Source organism: Toxorhynchites rutilus, chromosome 3 (genome assembly GCF_029784135.1).
Source record: "Toxorhynchites rutilus septentrionalis strain SRP chromosome 3, ASM2978413v1, whole genome shotgun sequence".
NCBI lineage: Eukaryota > Metazoa > Arthropoda > Insecta > Diptera > Culicidae > Toxorhynchites > Toxorhynchites rutilus.
Window position 1 is genome coordinate 189,228,085 of NC_073746.1, and position 13,774 is coordinate 189,241,858.

General features: G+C 38.8%; 4 protein-coding genes and 1 long non-coding RNA gene across 6 annotated transcripts in view; 3 read left to right on the top strand and 2 right to left on the bottom strand.

Annotated features, from left to right (window-relative positions):
- The window catches only part of LOC129775347 (uncharacterized), a 78,768-nt gene that overhangs the window by 6,972 nt on the left and 58,022 nt on the right, over nucleotides 1-13,774 (top strand). The window lies entirely within an intron of this gene.
- LOC129773744 (uncharacterized protein K02A2.6-like) lies at nucleotides 1,198-6,431 on the top strand. Its single transcript, XM_055777390.1, has 4 exons — nucleotides 1,198-1,293; nucleotides 2,231-3,897; nucleotides 4,126-6,266; nucleotides 6,344-6,431. Exons 2-4 carry the CDS (start codon nucleotides 2,335-2,337, stop codon nucleotides 6,429-6,431), a joined length of 3,792 nt encoding a protein of 1,263 aa, XP_055633365.1. The 5' UTR covers nucleotides 1,198-1,293; nucleotides 2,231-2,334.
- On the bottom strand, nucleotides 8,295-9,282 carry LOC129775353 (uncharacterized). The gene is made up of 2 exons (XR_008742939.1): nucleotides 8,556-9,282; nucleotides 8,295-8,505 (listed from the first exon to the last, which is right to left on the bottom strand). It is a non-coding gene; the product is annotated as an uncharacterized LOC129775353 (long non-coding RNA).
- LOC129775349 (uncharacterized) lies at nucleotides 9,937-10,988 on the bottom strand. The gene is made up of 4 exons (XM_055780015.1): nucleotides 10,892-10,988; nucleotides 10,334-10,835; nucleotides 10,103-10,150; nucleotides 9,937-10,039 (listed from the first exon to the last, which is right to left on the bottom strand). The coding sequence occupies exons 2-4, from the start codon at nucleotides 10,659-10,661 to the stop codon at nucleotides 9,990-9,992; spliced, it is 426 nt and encodes a 141-aa protein (XP_055635990.1). The 5' UTR covers nucleotides 10,662-10,835; nucleotides 10,892-10,988; the 3' UTR covers nucleotides 9,937-9,989.
- The window catches only part of LOC129775346 (calnexin-like), a 34,644-nt gene continuing 33,419 nt past the window's right edge, over nucleotides 12,550-13,774 (top strand). Inside the window, exons 1-3 of one of the 2 annotated variants that reach the window (XM_055780011.1) lie at nucleotides 12,550-12,715; nucleotides 12,999-13,499; nucleotides 13,558-13,691. In XM_055780011.1, the coding sequence (XP_055635986.1) occupies nucleotides 12,999-13,499; nucleotides 13,558-13,691 (635 nt within the window). In that variant the 5' untranslated portion in view covers nucleotides 12,550-12,715. The remainder of the gene's footprint in view (nucleotides 12,716-12,998; nucleotides 13,500-13,557; nucleotides 13,692-13,774) is intronic. The other variant, XM_055780010.1, reaches the window with a different exon arrangement.

A 13,774-nucleotide genomic window follows, 5' to 3' on the forward strand; every position in this document is an offset into this window, starting at 1 on the left:
GATTAATTTTTGAATAGAAGAAATTGATGTCAATAGCAGAAGTTGCGTTAAATTTACCATTCGCACTTGAGATCGAATTTGCTGTAAAATTGTATGGCTTCGAAATTCTGTATGAATAAGCTAGCTTAGGGTCGATGATACTAATGTTTGCACCAGTATCAACTAGAAAAGGAAAGGTTCCGATTGTGGTTCTCAGATTAATATATGGCAAGGCTGGTCTTACCATTGGGGGCACCACCCTAAAAAATTACTTTCAGGAGAAGTAGTTGTATCTTTGATTGTTTCATTATTTTCGGAGACAACGCTATTATTTGAAGCACTAGGAGAATCTTCGATTTCTCCTTGTTGGTCGTAATATTGATCTTCTTGATCATAGTATTCATCATAGTATTCGTCATAATTTTGGTAATACTCTTCTGGCGATCCTTCTAAAGGATGTGCCTGTCTTTTGAAATTTTGAAATTGTCCTGATAGTTCCCTTGGTCTTTTGAAATTGAAATTTGGTCGATTGCCGTAATTAATATTTCTTGTCCTCAAACTTTGATCTACTTCCATCGATTCGGGACGTGGTAAATTTTGTGAAGGTCCAGGCCTAAAAACATTCGTTGGGGGAAAGCGAGGAGAATAAAAATTGTTTCCCCTGAATGGTTGCTGCTGTGGAATAAATGATTGTGGCCGAGGAATGAATGCTTGCTGCTGTTGAACAAATTGTTGCCTCCTTGGGGGAATTTGTGGTGGCTGTTTATGTGCAATTTTTAAATAACCAAGCTCTTTTGGTTTTGGAGGAAAGTGCGAATTACTTTCATTCCTGAAATTTGAACGCACGTCTAGATTATAATATTCTAAACAAAATTGATAAGCCTTGCTCAATGAACCAGGCTCTGCAGTTTTAAGAAGCATTGAAAGTGGACGTTCCAGACCACGGATAAAGGAATCTAATGCCTTTTCTCTAAAATATTGAATATGGACTGTCGCATTCCCTCTGTATTTTTCGTCAGTTTGTATTTGTGCAATAATCAATGATAGCAGTTCGTTCACTCTGCCGTAATAAATACTCAGAGTTTTATTAGGAAGCTTTTTTATGGTTGTTGTAGTATAGTAATCAGTGTATGTAGATGTAACGGTGTAACGGTATGGTTTACGTGTGTGTGAGTAGATGACTGAGATGGGAGAGTACACATAATAAAGGCAGAAGTAATTTGGACAGCAACAGTTAACAACGTGTTTTACTTTCTCTCCAACGGTCTTCGTTACTACATTTGGCGACGAGAATTAAAATGGCGAATTCATTAGGTAAGCATGGAAAAAAAATTTTTTAATGTTTGCGACTGAGTTGCAAATTTCACGAGATAAAGATTATGAAATGGGTCAGTCGCTTAAATGCGGAAAAAAAATATGTCTGACTCCATTCTGCGTAAAAGCAGGAACTATATATATATATATATATATATATATATATATATATATATATATATATATATATATATATATATATATATATATATATATATATATATATATATATATATATATATATATATATATATATATATATATATATATATATATATATATATATATATATATATATATATGAAATGGATCAGTCACTTAAATGTGGTAAAACAAGTTCTGATTCCATTCTGCGTAAAAGCAGGAAATTGGCTTGAAATAGAACAGTCGCTTAAATGCGGAAAATTGAAAGTCTCTTTCTATTCTGCTATATAGCAGGAAAGTGTTAAAAAGGAATTATCTCTTAAATGTGGTTAGAAAAAAAATGTTCAAAATGGATGTGATGAAAAAGAATGAGGTTAGTTTCCCTAGTCGGTTGAAATTTCTAGATGAAAGAGAAATAAAACCGTTCCTAGCAACGGGATGGTTGTGTAAATAACGGTAATCAGTCCACCCCGGGAAGGTGAAGTGTGTGTGCATGACAAACTTCAGAATTGTCGAATGAATGGAGTAGTGTGAGTGATCGACGAAGTAGACATGACAAGAGGAAAACAAGTCTCACCACTTCCACTGCACTGAAAGAGAAAGCGTTATTTTTCTTTCCTTGTTTCTCTCATGTCAAAATTTTTGCATCGGTTCAACTCGGCTACCAGCGATGTATTGTGTTACGCTTTGCTATTCTCCATTCTCACTAACACTCACCGTACTGTTAATTCTATGAAAAAAATATGGAAGTGGACAGAACGGTAATTCTTGTCTATGTATTTATTATTTACAGATATGATCCGTTCTCTCGGTTTGCAATTGTAAGCTTTCGATTATGCTACCCATACCGACGACGTTGGTATCGAGTGGCGTAAATGGTTGAAGTCGTTTGAAACGATGGCACGAGCGAGCCGAATCAGCGACGACGAGTGGCAGAAGGATTTGTTGCTTCATTACGCAGGGCCGAGCGTTCAGCAGCTGTTCGATACGTTGCCAGACTTGCCGGGCGATGACATGCGAGGCCCATTGATGAACGTAAACAATTATACACCGAATATGACGTGCTACGAAGAGGCGGTTTTAAAGCTGAATGCATTTTTTCTTCCAAAAGAAAACTCGACATACGAACGGCATTTACTACGTCAGATGAAACAGAAGACTGACGAAAGTATCGATGCATTCACAGTTAGATTGCGTGTTCAGGCCGAACGGTGTGGCTTTGGCGATAGAATCGAGGAAAACGTTAAGGATCAAATAATTGAGAATTGTCAATCGGCCGCTCTGCGTAGGGAGCTACTTAAACGGGGTGATGCTGACTTGCAGGAAGTTTTGAGAATAGCCAAAATTTTCGAGACAGTGGCCGTTCAAGAAAAATCTTTCACTAGAGAAGCTATAAAGCCCCAGATTATTGAAGTCAACAGAGTTCAAGTGAATTCATCCTATGTTCAAAAAAATCGCCCAATGGAATCAGCGCAAGAAGAATGCCATCGATGCGGATACTTTGGACACATGGCACGGGATGAAAAGTGTCCCGCGAAGGGAAAATCATGCAATAAGTGTAATGGTCGTGATCACTTCGCGAAAAAGTGCCGCAAACGAAAGCATCAAATGCCAGCCGTTGCCAAGCGTGATGATATCTCGAAGGTGGTTCGCACAAGTCATGAGGTCCGGAATCAAGGTTCCAGTACTGTACACCAGATTGTTGATACCGACACTGAATATGTATTCAACGTGACGACCACCGACAACGATGGCGAAATACAATGTGAAATAGGAGGTGTTACCATTTCGGCTGTAATTGATTCAGGGTCGAAATATAATCTACTGAGTGAAATCATTTGGCAGCAGATGAAGTCCAAAAAGGTGGTTGTGAGTAATCAAACACGAGAGGTGTCAAAGATTTTCAAAGTTTATGGCGGACAGGAATTAGTGGTACTCGGTGCATTCACTGCAACCATCAAAGTGGGTGAACGAATCACATCGGCTAAGTTTTATGTTGTAAAAGGAAATGGAAAGATTCTGATTGGTCGCGATACAGCAACGGTTATGGGAATCTTGGAGATAGACGCTGCGGTTAATGAGATTAACGCGGAAGACAAAGCTAGTCCTTTGGGAACCATAAAGGACGTTGTCATCGACATTCTCATCATGACAGATGTTGTTCCAGTCATCCAGCCATATCGACGCATTCCTGTTGCATTGGAAAAGCTAGTGGACAAAAAACTTGATGAATTGCTGAACAAAGGAGTTATCGAAAAGGTGAATGAACCTTCCAAATGGGTGTCTCCGGTTGTCGTCGTGCCCAAAGGAGACGACGTGCGCATATGCGTGGACATGCGACGGGCTAATGAAGCGGTGCAAAGGGAGAATCACCCATTGCCGACGATTGAGGATTTTCTTCCGGATCTCGCAAAGGCAAAAGTTTTTTCAAGGCTCGACGTAGAAAACGCTTTTCATCAGGTGCACTAATAGCGATTAACTGAATCCAAATTGACAGTGTTGCTAAACCGATCGATTTGAAGACTTTAAATTTACGTTAGAAATTAGAAAACTTAATTTATGAAAGACATTTTTCTGAAATTTTAACCCAATAATTTGAAGTTAGAGATATGGTGAACTGTCAATTTGGTTTGAATTTTTAATAAAGAGAGTACCTTAAAATATGGATACATTGAGTTTTATTTTTAGGTGGAAATATCTCAGAGATCCAGAGAAATAACAACATTTATCACACGCAGAGGTTTGTACAGGTATACTCGCCTAATGTTTGGCATCAGTTGTGCCCCCGAGCTATTCCAGAAGATTATGGAACAAGTGTTGAGTGGGTGCGAGGGTTGCATAAACTTCATCGACGATGTAATCGTACACGGATCTGATAGACAGGAACACGATATACGTTTGGAAAAGGTACGTCGTAAATTAGAAGAAATGAATGTGAAGCTCAATGATGCTAAATGTTTGTACGGAGTATCTAAGCTGAATTTTTTGGGGCATATTTTGTCTTCGAATGGAATTAGACCCGCTACAGATAAGCTGGAATCAATCCGTAACTTTAGAGAACCTTGTTCCAAGAAAGAAACTCGAAGTTTCTTGGGCTTAGTCAATTATGTGGGCAAGTTTATACCGAATTTAGCGACCTTGACTGATCCTCTTCGGCAATTGACTAAGCAACATAAATTCATTTGGAAACGGGAGCATCAGATAGCCTTTGATAATCTGAAACTTTCCATGGTAAATCCTGCAACTTTGGGTTACTTTGACGTTGATGATCGCACTCAACTGATTGCTGACGCAAGCCCTGTTGGTCTTGGGGCCGTTCTCATCCAGATTAACAACCGAGGTCCAAGAATTATCTCATATGCCAGCCGTAGTTTGACAGACGTTGAAAAGCGATATGCTCAAATAGAGAAAGAAGCCCTCGCATTAGTCTGGGCCGTCGAGCGGTTTCACTACTATTTATATGGTCGTTCGTTTGAATTGATCACAGACCATAAACCATTGGAAACGATATTCGGACCACGATCGAAACCCTGCGCGAGAATTGAGAGGTGGCTGGTCCGATTGCAGGCGTATAAAATAACAGTCATTTATCGGCCAGGCAAATCTAACATAGCTGACCCCCTATCACGGTTGGCGGTAACATCTAAAGTGGACGGTAAGGCTCTGGATGAGTATACGGAACATTACGTACATTGGGTGGCTTCGAATGCTGCTCCAGTTGCTTTGAAAATGACCGATATTGAGCGAAAGTCGGAAATGGATATCTCAATCGGAGCTGTCAGGACTGCTCTGCAAGAGGGCGTATGGAGTGATGACGCAGCTCCTTTCAAAGTATTCGAGAATGAGCTATGCTTCGCTGGAAAAATATTATTGCGTGGAACACGAATTGTTATGCCGCAGAGCTTGAGAAAGCGAACACTTGACCTGGCGCATGAGGGTCATCCGGGCATCTCATTAATGAAGCAACGACTGCGAGCAAAGGTATGGTGGCCTAAGCTAGATGCACAAGTTGAAGCATACGTCAAAAACTGCCGAGGATGTATACTAGTGTCGGCCCCTCCTGCTCCTGAACCGATGAAGCGTAGAGAGCTCCCATCTGCGCCCTGGCAACACTTGGCCATTGATTATTTCGGCCCACTACCATCAGGTCATTATTTGTTGGTAGTGGTTGATTATTTCAGCCGTTATATTGAAGTTGAGGCTATGAAGAAAACAGATTCTGCTGAGACCATCAAGCGATTGGATCCGATATTTGCTCGCTTCGGCAATCCATTTTCCATCACAGCAGACAACGGTCGACAATTTATCAGCGAGGAGTTTGAAGGTTATTGTGTTTCAAAAGGCATCAAGTTAATCCATACAACTCCATATTGGCCACAACAAAACGGTGAAGTGGAGCGCCAAAACCGATCTATTTTGAAGAGACTTACGATTAGCCAGGCAACCAATGTAGATTGGGAAGTGGAACTAAATAAGTATTTATTGATGTATCGATCCACCCCACACTCTACAACCGGGAAAACACCATCGGAAATGCTTCTGGGTTACAATATCCGTGATAAGGTTCCATCGATCCATCAACCGAAGGAAGTTGATGAGGAAGTTGTTGATAGGGATAAGGAGGAGAAAGATAAGGGGAAATCATATGCCGATGAGCGACGTAATGCAAGACCGAATCAAATTGCTGAAGGAGATGCTGTACTGTTGAAAAGGATGACGAAGGCTAACAAACTGTCATCGAACTTTGATCCTGAAGTATTTAGAGTGGTCAAAAGGAAAGGCGGAGATGTTGTGGTGGCTTCAGAAGAGTCTGGAGTCGAATATCGCAGGCATGTTTCTCATTTACAGCGCATTAACATCGACAATGAAAACTCAATCATCAATCCGAATACGAACCAAACATCAGCATCATCAGCACCAACCCCATCATCATCTTCATCGACAACAGCAGGTCACAGCAACGGAAAACGGACAAGGACATATACAAGTTTTGAGCCAAGAACTAGGAGGACAAACGACAACCAACGTATTTGCAGGATTACATTCATCATGGTTAATTTCTATCTGTGCTCAAATTATAACAATATATAAAAGAAAAAGAAAAAAAAAACGAGAAGAGTAATGTAGTATAGTAATCAGTGTATGTAGATGTAACGGTGTAACGGTATGGTTTACGTGTGTGTGAGTAGATGACTGAGATGGGAGAGTACACATAATAAAGGCAGAAGTAATTTGGACAGCAACAGTTAACAACGTGTTTTACTTTCTCTCCAACGGTCTTCGTTACTACAGTTGTAATTTCGTGATCAAGGGTTTTTAATTCCCTCTTATCACTATAATACATCAGAAGTGTGCTTTTGATATCTCTCCAATTGGAAGAAATATTATTGGCATTTAAAACATCGGCAGCCTCGCCGGAAATTTTCCTTCGAATTGTTTTTTCAATAATTTTGTATTGAAGCGATGTTTGAGATAAATCTCTATACATCACGAAAATACTCTCGACGTCCATAAGCCAGTTCATCAATTGATTGGCTTTCCCGGTAAAATTATTGAGTCCTTTTACAATATCGGGAATTCTCCCAAATTCTGTGAAATTTTCCATCATATCCACTAGTCCTGCTACTGGCAGTTGTGGTGGAACGAAGGCAGGATTCATTATCTTTGAAAAATAGAAATCTAACCTGGATTTTTTAACGTTCTTCAGTTTTATAAAGAAAATAAATCAAAATTTTCGCAAAAAAATATATCTCACTTCACACGTTGTTCACACGCACGTTTCTAATCACACTGGTTTTTATTTCGATTCAAAAATTATTATTAATGAGGATAATTAACTTACATGAAGGACCGTGTCCTTAGTACGGCCAGCATTTGCAAATCTGGACTTGTAGTAGGTTGACCCTCGATGTGGAGGAGGCTGTAGCAGGTAGTTCCGGATGTTCCGTTTTGCTTTTAGCTACTACGGTCCGTAGTACCGATCGGGGAGTGTCCCTCGGTGTCTGCAATCTCGCTTAGTCGGGTGTGGTGCCGGCTCCTGGGACCGGATATGATGTTCCTATCGGATATTCACTTTTTTCGGATTGAGGAAATTTTCACAACACTCACGACGTTATCCGTTTTTCACTACAAGGGTCCCTATTCGGGCGCCACTTAAAATAAACGGGTACGGGATTACTTTTTAAAAAATGATGTATTCTATTTGACGGTCAAACTAAGACTAACTTTATTCTTCTCTTAATGCTAACATGATCGTTTATCAGCTAAACCCTAATTATGACAACTCAGCTCCATGCGGGCGGGCCTCGGATGATGTTTATTTTATGATCACGCTTCCAATTCCTTCGCTAGCGGATCCGATGTTTTGTTTATCAGTCAAGCAGCATAATATCCGCCTGGTCTGCAAATTCCATGCGATGCTCGATCGTTAACTCGCGTCGCAAATTGGTCAGACTTAGCGGTAATTCTTTTCTTCCCGATGTGTTGAAATGCAAATAGTGCTGTTACATTAAAGAAACAAACAAATGACAATCCTCATACAAAACATCTGATGGGTTTCAAGGAGTTTGACAAAAGCGGAAAGTGATTCAGATTTTCTTTAGACGGATATCAAAATTATGGAAAAAGAACTAGAGAAGAATTTGAAAACAGTATCTTGTGAATGCTTTGCAATGATAGACTCATTTTTTCCTTGTTTGAAACTTATTATCACTTTTGTAAAATTCTTTCATTCAAAGTATGTCTTCAAAACAATACCATTGAAAATATCTATAACGCAAAAAGTTATAACTATCGTCCTGATTCTGGTCTGGTCAGCCAATTGTGAATGTTTGAATTACAAAAAAAAAGCTCTGCAATGTTGGAAAAACTTTACAGTTATTATTTTATATTCAAAATATCAACGAATCAATATTATACATAATCAATCATGATCGTATTTGGGCCAGTGGCCTCCATTGCCATTTTATAGTGTTGCAACTCTCTCTTAGTCTAATCCTAAAAATGGAACAAAAAATTTCTGTTCATTCAGGACAATCGGAAGTAGATCTCCGCCATGTTTCAATGGGCCTACGGGAACAACATTTTAAATCCTTAATTACATCTCGTAGTGCATTTACCGAATCCAAATAAACAAATTTACGTCCTCTGGTTACGTCAGAATTTCGTTCTAAAAATGCCACCATGCGGGTGAATTGCTGTTTGTTTATCTTTTGTTTCTTAAACAAGACAAGACAAGATCCAAAAAGCTAAATAAATACGAAATTGAACTACTCCATTCCGCGTGACTAGCTTTCACCATCTAATACACGGTTCCCGGAATAAATCGCCACAGAAAACGACTGCAACAGAAACCACCGCTTATAAAATGTGTAGTAGGCTATAAATATTGTGGCGCGGTATTGTATTTCAAAACAAGAATTAACCGGGCAAACGTATCGCCCCAGGCAAACGTAACGCCCCGGGCAGACGTATACCGTCCGACGCTCGCTAGAGCTCGGTCGGACATTGCTAAAGGATCGTATCCTATGTTTCAAACTAACCGGGCAATCAGTGGATCCCAGGTTTGCGTGCGAGACACCGCCGCTTCCGACGGCGGGTCGGCGGTGGACTCGGATTGCGTCATCTTGGCGGCATGGGCCGCCTCGATTCCTTATCCTCGCCAAATGGGGACTTCGTCCCCATTACATTGTCCTCAGAATAAATTTCGAAAAACGAGAACAAGAGAATAAATTTATAATAGAAATGTGAGGCACATGATGTTTTTCCCGCGCCAAATATTTCTAGCCTACTACACTTTTTCTAAGCGGTTGTTTCTGTTGCAGTTGTTTACTGTGGCGATTTATTCCGGTCACCCTAATACACAAGTGACAAATATACCTGTTTTTCTCCGTGACATGACAATATCGTGGTATCCATAATAACACCGAGTTCATCAAAGTCTATCAAAGTTGTCACGACGGATGAACTCTTCTGGATTCTACACACACGGTTGCAGCCGTAAGAAAGTTGTTTGTTTACAAACAAAACACAGTAGATTTCCAAGATGGCTGAAGAGTGGTTTTAGCAAGTTGGCCCACCTTTGGATATACTTCTACGCGCCTTGATGTGAGAAGCACCGAGTGAAATTTTACCTGACAATGCATGAAGCGAGACAATAGGGCTGTTCTCCCACCAAATGTTTCTACACTGAGAGGAATAATTAGTATATATGACCAATTTTTTGGTAAATATTACCAATTCGCTAGTCCAATGTTGGCTCAATTTCAACCTTAGTAATGACTGATTTGTTGGCCTTCCATTGGTTAGATAATGACGTTTTCAAATATTTTTCTATTGCGAATATTTTTATACTTATTAATATTCTTATTCTATTCTTTATTTTATAAAATTATTGAAAATATTTCCTACAGGTTTTCCTTTCCCTTTCCTGCTTTTTCTGAAATCGGCGCAACGTCGTACGTACTCGGATGGGACATCAAAACAGTAATCTTCGATAATGCCGCACGCTCTTCGTTTTCCTCGAAGTTACACACGCTGGTTTCGGGTGTCTCTTATGCGAATACATTGTCAAGTATGACAACCACACAGAATAGCGATATTTCTACAAAATAGAACGAATTGCGAACCAAAGTGGCAAACATTTTAAAAATAATTAAGCATTTACCTATTTTCACTGGAAATCCCAATCGAAACTGACAGCGGAACATTAAATCTGCCGTAAGAAAAACCTTGTTATTAATAAGATTCCAAACATCTTTCACACATCTAACTGCACAGAAAAGTCGAAATTTATCTAAAATGGCCACGTTCGTAGCACTGTCAACCGGTTTCGAAACCAGCACCAAAGCTTTTTCATTCTTTCCACTATCAATCGCCTCCGCCGACTGATCTTCACCTTTGTCTATTCCCTTGGCGGATTGCTTAATTGCCGACACTTCCGCCACGGTCGAATTATCCGGTTGCGCATCCAATGATGTCCTCCGCGCTTCGACTAGAATTAGGAATGTTACTACTTGATATGGCGCTCCATATCCGAGCGGAGGCAGCATGTACTGATCCAGCAATGAAGCGCCGGACCAATTTTTCCACACAAATGGACTCTCCCCATCATCCTTGGACACGGTTTTGTTTTGTTGTTGTTGTTGTTGTTGTTTTGTTGTTGTTGAGCGACCGGACGTGAAGTCGTGATTTGCGAAGGAAATTATACCGCAGATGGGACACATATATAGCTTTCCCACCGTCCGAACTTATGGACTGCTGACGGTGGTAATGATGGTGTTGATTTTTGCTGAGTATCGTTGCCAAGTACTGCTGTAAAATTATTGTTGTTGTGACGATGTGCTAGTGCAGTTTTTACGACTGCGTGTGCCCTTGCTATTGTTTTCGATGAATAAAAGCTGAAAAAAGGAAAATATTTAGTTAAAATGAATCATAACAAAAGCAAAATGTTTACCTCCGAATCGTTTCGCTGCCACTAGACAAATGGCGATTGCATACACACAGTTGCCAGGAATTAAAAACTCAAGGTTACTTATGCTATGAAGTAAAATGTACAAATCATTGGTAGGGATGTGTATTGTATTCGACATCAGTTTAACAAAGTTTTTGTAACATGTACAAAAAATGTGTACATTTTACTAATGTTTCGACTACTAAAGATTTGGTAGCTGCACTTACTAATGTTTGCCTCCAGTGTACACTGGAGAAATAGTTTAGTAAAAGCAGCTACCAAATCTTTAGTAGCAAAAACATTGGTAAAATATACACATTTTTTGTAAATATTACTAAAATTGCGTAAAAAAGATGTCAGACGCAATGAATGTACCTACCAGGAATTCGTATATTTTACTTCATACCATTAGTAAGTTTGTTTTTATTGTCATACCTAACAACTGTGATGTGCGCACTTTGTCTTTTGTCTTTTGGAGACGAAGCGATTCGGAGGTAAGCACTTTGTTTTTATTGAATTCAATTATGTATTCATCTCCCCCCATCTCAATTTGTTTTCATATTTTCGGCGGGGAAAATATCACAAGAAATTTTGATCCATATTAACATAATTGACCTAATACCATTTTTTTCTTTTTTAGTTGGCCTTAAAATTATATGCAGTACAATCATTCGTCATAAACAAATCGGAGATAAGTTTTCGTTTTTTTTGCATCATTACATCAGTCACCTCGGTCGGGAAACTATTTTCATATTCCCGCCAAGGATAAACATCAGTTATATTCTATACATTACAACACTATTGACCTTTTTCCTTGTCTTTACAGCTGGCATGATCCCAGACTCGTAATACTTGTTTACCAAAAACCATCCAAGCTATGGGATTGAAGGTAACGGCGAGTTTGTCGCTAAGATTGGAATCTTTCTTCAACACATCATCGACCGTAAAAAACTTAAGGTGAACATACATAATTTATCGCACATTTAATATCATTAACATATGTATTTCTTTGCTTCATAGGGACACGAGAGAACAAAATACGGATGAAACGTGCTAATTCTACCGTCACTCTGCTAATCAGCTAATGCAAATCAGAGCGATGTAGCAGGAAGAGGAACGGGAACTTGCTTTGGAAATGCTCATCAAATTGAGGTGGTTGAGGCTGCGATTAAAATTTGCCTCTTGTACGCAGTTTATAGAATGATTCCAACGAGAATTATTGATGTTGTTTATAGAATAAGTTATTAGTATAATGTATTCTAAGTAAGTAGAATTAAAAGCAATCAAATACAATTTTTTAAATTTAAAATAATTATTAAAAAATATTGTCATTATCCCTGATGATTACCTTTCACAAATATGGAGCAAAATTTTCATTGTTATTGCACCAATGTTGGACCAACAATTTGTAGTTTGTTTGACATACGTGCCTACCATTCTTTTTTGTAACATGTACCAATGATTAGTAGGGTAGAAAATGACTAGAGAATTGGTAACATGTACCAAAAAATTCGTCATATTTACTAAATTTTCCTCTCAGTGTAGTGTTGCGGCGGAAACTTTGACATGACGCTCTACCTTACGTGATACCTTGGTTTCATCTGTCCAATCATTTACAGTAGTTTTGGTGAAAATCTGGCATCCCGGAATTGAGTGAAAAATTATTGTTCATATAAATTTCACATCAACCGGTCATTTTTCGTGCATGCTCGTTCCACTAAGTATGTTTTAGAATAATTGATTGAATGATATAGTAGTTTGACTATAATCGGTTCCATCCGTCGAAGGAATTGTTTCTATTGGAAAGACTTATTCGTCGCAGAAGAGGTGAATAATCTATATTGATCTGGTTTGAATATAAATCGAAAATGTTCATCACTGTTGAAGCCCCAACAGTGACTTGTGCTAGTAATATAAAAAATGAAGGGTCGGTGGAAACATGCGTAATATTGATCATTCTGAATGTGTTAATAGGATTTGAGCGTAAAGTGATATGCAACAATAGCATACATAATTTAGAAACGGGTGTGAGAGATGAAATTTCTTGTGGCTCCAGCACATGAAATATTTGTAATTAACGTTGATGTTTTCTGTTATTTCTTATATCTAGATGGAGAAATTAAAAATTATGCTATTGCTGAGTTCAATAGTACTATTGGCGAAACCAATATGTTCTGAAAACGAAATACCCACAGAAACGTCTGAACAGGATACTGAAAACAATGCAATCTACGATTTATTCTATGAAAGTCCGAATGCCGATCCGAAACTGTTTCATTTTGCGGATCATTTCGATGATAAAGACCAGTTTGCTACCCAATGGATCATATCGCAGGCAAAGAAAGATGACACTGCGGAAGAGATAGCCAAATATGATGGCGAATGGAGCTTAGAGTTACCTAAAAGGCCACTGTTACCAAATGATCTTGGACTTGTCTTAAAATCGAAAGCAAAGCACGCGGCTATTGCTGCTCATTTGAACAGGAAATTCGTTTTCACCGATAAGCCTTTAGTAGTGCAATACGAAGTGAATCTTCAGGACGGACAAGAATGTGGTGGATCCTACATAAAACTTCTTTCTGCCGGTAAAGAGACCACCGATTTGAGACAGGTAGTGTTATGATTTTTTTTCTATTGAATTTAATATAGAAATACATGTTGTTTTCCAGTTTCATGACAAAACTCCATACACGATTATGTTCGGACCGGACAAGTGCGGTAATGACATTAAATTGCATTTCATTTTTCGTCATGTTAATCCAATTAACGGCTCAATAACCGAAAAGCACTGTCGCAAAGCAAAGTAAGTATTCACATTATATGATGTAACATACTATTTTATCAGAGAAGCGAGAGTGAGATTTACGTTTTTTATCGCCAAAGTTT

What these genes read in the sequence shown, in the direction of transcription:
- LOC129773744 (XM_055777390.1), top strand. Translation starts at nt 2,335, where the DNA reads ATGGCACGAGCGAGCCGAATCAGCGACGACGAGTGGCAGAAGGATTTG. An exon ending in TAGAAAACGCTTTTCATCAG is followed by an intron (nt 3,898 to 4,125) that starts GTGCACTAATAG and finishes TTTTATTTTTAG; the next exon opens with GTGGAAATATCTCAGAGATC. An exon ending in TCTGGAGTCGAATATCGCAG is followed by an intron (nt 6,267 to 6,343) that starts GCATGTTTCTCA and finishes ACCAAACATCAG; the next exon opens with CATCATCAGCACCAACCCCA.
- LOC129775349 (XM_055780015.1), bottom strand. Translation starts at nt 10,661, where the DNA reads ATGTGTCCCATCTGCGGTATAATTTCCTTCGCAAATCACGACTTCACG. An exon ending in CGCCAAGGGAATAGACAAAG is followed by an intron (nt 10,151 to 10,333) that starts GTGAAGATCAGT and finishes TTCTTACGGCAG; the next exon opens with ATTTAATGTTCCGCTGTCAG. An exon ending in GGGATTTCCAGTGAAAATAG is followed by an intron (nt 10,040 to 10,102) that starts GTAAATGCTTAA and finishes TCTATTTTGTAG; the next exon opens with AAATATCGCTATTCTGTGTG.